The sequence below is a fragment of the Musca vetustissima genome, unplaced genomic scaffold (assembly GCF_032173495.1).
Source record: "Musca vetustissima isolate MV318-11 ecotype Yass unplaced genomic scaffold, APGP_CSIRO_Mvet_v1 utg10840, whole genome shotgun sequence".
NCBI classification, from domain to species: Eukaryota; Metazoa; Arthropoda; class Insecta; order Diptera; family Muscidae; genus Musca; species Musca vetustissima.
This window is the reverse complement of record NW_026874794.1, coordinates 93,714-98,650: the sequence shown is the minus strand read 5'-3', so window position 1 is coordinate 98,650 and position 4,937 is coordinate 93,714. Positions and strand designations below refer to the sequence as shown.

The 4,937-nt window shown below is 37.9% G+C and overlaps 1 protein-coding gene across 1 annotated transcript; it reads left to right on the top strand.

Moving 5' to 3' along the window:
* The first annotated feature begins 242 nt into the window (after positions 1 to 242).
* Positions 243 to 2,450, top strand: LOC133336753 (neurochondrin homolog). The gene has a single exon (XM_061545036.1). The coding sequence runs from the start codon at positions 270 to 272 to the stop codon at positions 2,439 to 2,441; it is 2,172 nt and encodes a 723-aa protein (XP_061401020.1). The 5' UTR covers positions 243 to 269; the 3' UTR covers positions 2,442 to 2,450.
* The last annotated feature ends 2,487 nt before the right edge of the window (positions 2,451 to 4,937 follow it).

The following is a 4,937-nucleotide window of genomic DNA, read 5'->3' as shown; positions in this document are numbered from 1 at the left end:
GAAGCCGAACCAAGCAAAATAGTGTGTTAATAGAAGGAATGAAAGTGTGTGTATGTGTATAGAGAAAGTGTTAAGATCTCTATATATAGATTGAGATATATGTGTATATATATGAAATTATATTGACTGAAAATAATAGATACATACCGTTAAAATACTGAGAAATTTCAGCCCGAAAAAAATTTTAAAGATACACATATGATTTGAAAAAAATCAAGTAAATTAACACAAGAAATAAATAAAGAAAATACCGAACGAGAAATATAACAATGGCGGATGTACCGGAACCTGTTAAAAAATGTGCCCTTATGCTAAAGGCCACCAAAAGTGACTCGGAGAAATTTGCTGCCTTGTTCATGGTCACGAAATTGGTGAAGGGCAAAGATTGCAATGCTGCTGCCAAGAAATTGCTGTTCGAAGCCATTGGTTTTGATTTTATGAAAAAATTGTTGAATGGTAAAAATCTGCCCAACGATTGCCCACCCTTGGTGTACAAGAGTGTGGCCTTGTCCATACTCACGTGTTTCTGTCAGGAGGAGGAATTGGCCACCCACAAGGATTTACTGGATGTTATACCCACCTTGTTGGAAATTGTCGAACAAGCTGATGATGATGATTGTGATGACAATTTGATTGTGGTGAGTGAAGCCTATAGCTGCTTGAAACTCATTGCCGAGCATGAACCTGGACAAAATGCCCTGATGAACATGAGTGCCATTCCCAAGATGTCTCAAATCTATTCGGCCCAAAGCTTCCAAACTGATGAAGCTTTGCAACTGATTGTTTTGTTGGTGAAGAAATTCGGTAAGGCCTCTTGGACTGACGATCCCAAGCCTTTCCATGCTTTGGTTCAACGCATCGCCTTGGATATGGAAACCGAACACAGTGAAAGAAAATATGATTTGTGCAAGATCTTGTCGGCCATTTTGAAGACCTGCAAGAGGGAGATTATTTACAATTCCTTGGAGGGAGAAATTTGGCCAGAGAGTTTATTCAAGGGCTGCAGTGATATTTTGAAGAGTAAAATTGGCCCCAAGCAACGTGACCCCACGTTGCATTTGATTGCCACCACCCTGCAAGTTTTGGGTATCCAATGGGCCTTCATGTGCGATGAGAAACAATTCTATTTGTTGATCCTGCAAATGGCTGCCATTGAAGTAAGAATGCAAATGGATGAAAAGAAATTGGAAGCCACCATCCGTAATGCCCCGCTCATTCAAGCCTGCTTCATTATTTTGGAACACTGCATCGAATATATGTCCAAGGATCAATTGGATTTGGATTCCAAGGAGAAGCAAACCACTTATTCAGCCTTGAAATATGCCTTTAATCAAGTATTGGCCGTATTGACTCGTGTGTCCAATGATAAGGTTAAGGATAGTAGCAATCCCAAGGACCGAGAGTTCATTAAGGCCACGGTGCGTGTATTATCTGCCTGGTTGGCCCAGGAGACCACTGCCATGAGACCGGCCATCTATAAGCTTTTGCCATTCATGTTCAAGGTGACCAATGATTCCTTTAATGAATTGAAGGAATGGCGTGCTGGACCCAAAGATACAGAGGCGCCAGTGGATATTCTGCGTGTTATGTTGCCTGCCCTCTGCCATTTGGTTGTAGAAGATGAAGCCCGCAAGGTGATATTTGCCACCAAACAGGATGAGGTATTTTTGCAACAAATTGAATTCTACTTTAGCATTGCCCACTATAAGCGGCCACCCATTCCTCGTGCCGAACGTTTGAAACGTATGAATGAACCCGACCCAGTACCCACTCCCGAGCAATTGGCTGACATGAAATCGGCCAGAGCTGCCATATGCTCCCTGTGCAATATTCTAATGAATCTCACGGTTTTGGAACCCAAACTGGCGGAGGATGGCCCCGTATTCGCCAACATGTTTAAATTTGTCTACGAACATTTGCCCGAACTCAAGGACACACCCGACAACTTGCTGATGCATGGCAATTTGGCCGTTTTGGGTTTGCTGTTGTTGAAACAACAATCCAAGAAGGTGAAACAAAACGATTTCTCCATTTGTCGTTACATTCAGGCCACCATTCGTTTCCTTTGGGATGCCTACAACATTGATGAGTCCAATGATCCCACAGCCTTGGTAGTGTCGATTGCCTACAAGGAGCACTGGATGGAATTGCAAGAATTGTGGTTCTTGGGTATGCAAACCATGTGTGGAGTGCTGCCATTGGTGCCCTGGATTTCGGAATTTGCTATTGAGTCCGGCTGGGCCGAGGGTATTGTACAGACTTTGAAGCGAGTTAAGATTGGTACCCTACCTGCCAATGTTAAGTGTGCCTATGAAGATTTCCTCTCGCAACTGGTTGATGTAAATTCCACCGTGGCTGCTGTTTTGAAAAAGGCTGATGCTTTGAGGGTGTGTCGTAATCATCGTATGATGGAATTGGGCAAGAGATTGTTTGGCGATTAAGCAGAACCACACACGCATATGTGGAAAGCAGTTTTCTAAATCTCTCTCAAATCTTAAATTTAAGTTTAATATGTTTTTTTATTAAAAAAGAAAAAAATCCATTTTTTATTAAAAACAAATATAAAAAATATGTTTTGTCTCTTTTACATTTAAAATAACATTATTGTTTAATCAATAACAACAACTACACAAAACCCCATGAAAGTTTTTATATAAAATAAAAAAAATAAATAAATCACAAAAAAATGTATCCAAACAACTATGCATTGGAGGAGGCTATAATGGTGGTGAATGTGTGCATGTGTTTGTGTGTGTGGGGTGTTGGCTATAAGTATTAGCAATCGCATCGGCCTCATCATCAGCATCATCACCATTGTAGCCGTCGTCGTCATGTTTATTTTCAAGAGTTTTGTTTTGTTGCTGCTGTACATGGACTTGGGCAGCTGTTATATATACACACACAAACAACGCTACATATATGGGGAAAAACAACGCCTACACGGCTCTTGTTCATTTATTTAAATATTGTTGAACGGATGACATGTTTTTTTTTCTGTTGTCGCTGTTGCTTTCTTTTTGCACAAAGAAGTTAGACTTTCTCCACAAAATCAATGTAGTTGGTTGGAAATGTCGTAGGAAAAAACTAATATAAATTAATACAGTGAAACCTGCCTATATTAAATGTATAAAAATTATATAGGAAGCTCACCTATAACCACACTTATGTTACTTCACACGAACATGCCCACAGTCCCAAACTCTCTCTCTCTCTCTCTTGTAATAGTTCTCCAATAATACTGACATTTTATTGGTTCCACAGTTTATTCATTGAAATTGTTGTCCTTCATTGGAAAAAAAGAGCTGAAATGCTTTGTTATCACCAGAGTGTCGTTTAGCAAAAAAAAAAAAAAAAAAAAAAAACAATAAAACATTATTCATTCATTTATTATTATTTTTATATTATATGCGTTGTTGTATTTTTTCTTTAAATGTTAATACCAAAAAAATATATTTTATTTACGTCTAAATATGCCATTGGGCCATTCATTTGCTTATTTGTCTTAATTCATACTTTCACTGCAAACAAAAATTTGTATTTCTTGGTTTTTTATTTAAAAATAGCCAATGATGAAGACTATCGTGAACGTGTTGCATGTGTTCGGAATTTATCTTATTTTGTAGTCAAATGAAAAGAAACAAATATGTTATATTAAAAACATCTGTCAATAGTTGTGTGGTTATAAAAAAATCATATTAAATAGACGATAGCTGTCGGTTGCACTTTGAAAATCTATTAATGAAAATTAATCATATTTACCGTAAGGGAATTGTGTGTCGTGGGAGAGGAGGTGGTTTTTAAATTGTGGTAAGAGGGTGTGTAACAACAGACGGCACCGACTATGTGATACCCTTCAACTCTTTGGATACATACAAGAGATGCTCATGTGTCCAATATCCTTGTAGGTCCATTAAAATGGTATCGGGCAAAATTAAATGTGTGATCTACATAGATATTTGAACCAATGAAAACCCATACACATACCATTAATAGCCAGTAAGGAAAGCAGTAAAGTCGGACTGGGCCAACTATATGATACCCTTCACCACTTTGGGTATATTGTACTTATGTATCCCCTCCAAGGAACATACGCAAGTCTTTCTGCAACCTATGATAAATTTAATTTCATTCGGGCAGATTTAATGTCGACTTCGTACCATGGGACAAATATATGAAAAACAACTTATAGCAAAATTAATACACGCTATTTGGTCGCCGCACTGTTAAAATTTTAATTTCATTCAGACATCCATTCGAAATACATATGGAAGCTATGACAGCGTCTACATCAATTTCAATAAAACGCAATAACGTTATTCAAGTCTCAACTTGATACGTTGTGCAAAAAATCGTGTTAATCGGACAAACATTAGAAGGTTGGTGCACCATTTATGTAAAATTGGACGAATATATATGTATATGTGGGAGCTATATTCAGTACTCTATGCCAAATTTCAGTACTCTATGCCAAATTTCGTGCAAATCCATTGATATATAGGGACTTTGGTGCACCATTTACTTTGAATCGGATGAAACTATATATAGGAGCTATATCTAAACCTAAACCGATTTTCTCGAGACTAGGCACACATCATTCTGGACCTAATTCTGTACTCTATGCCAAATTTCGTGTAAATCGAATGATATATATGGACTTTGGTGCACCATTTACTTTAAATCCGACGAAACTATATATGGGAGCTATATCTAAATCTGAACCGATTTTCTCGAAATTTCGCACACATCATTTTGGACCTAATTCAGTACTCTATGCCAAATTTCGTGCAAATCGAATGACATATAGGGACTTTGGTGCACCATTTACCTTAAATCGGACGAACCTATATATGGGAGCTATATCTAATTCTGAACCGATTTTCTCGAAACTTGGCACACATCGTTCTGAACCTAATACAGTACTTTATGCCAAATTTCAT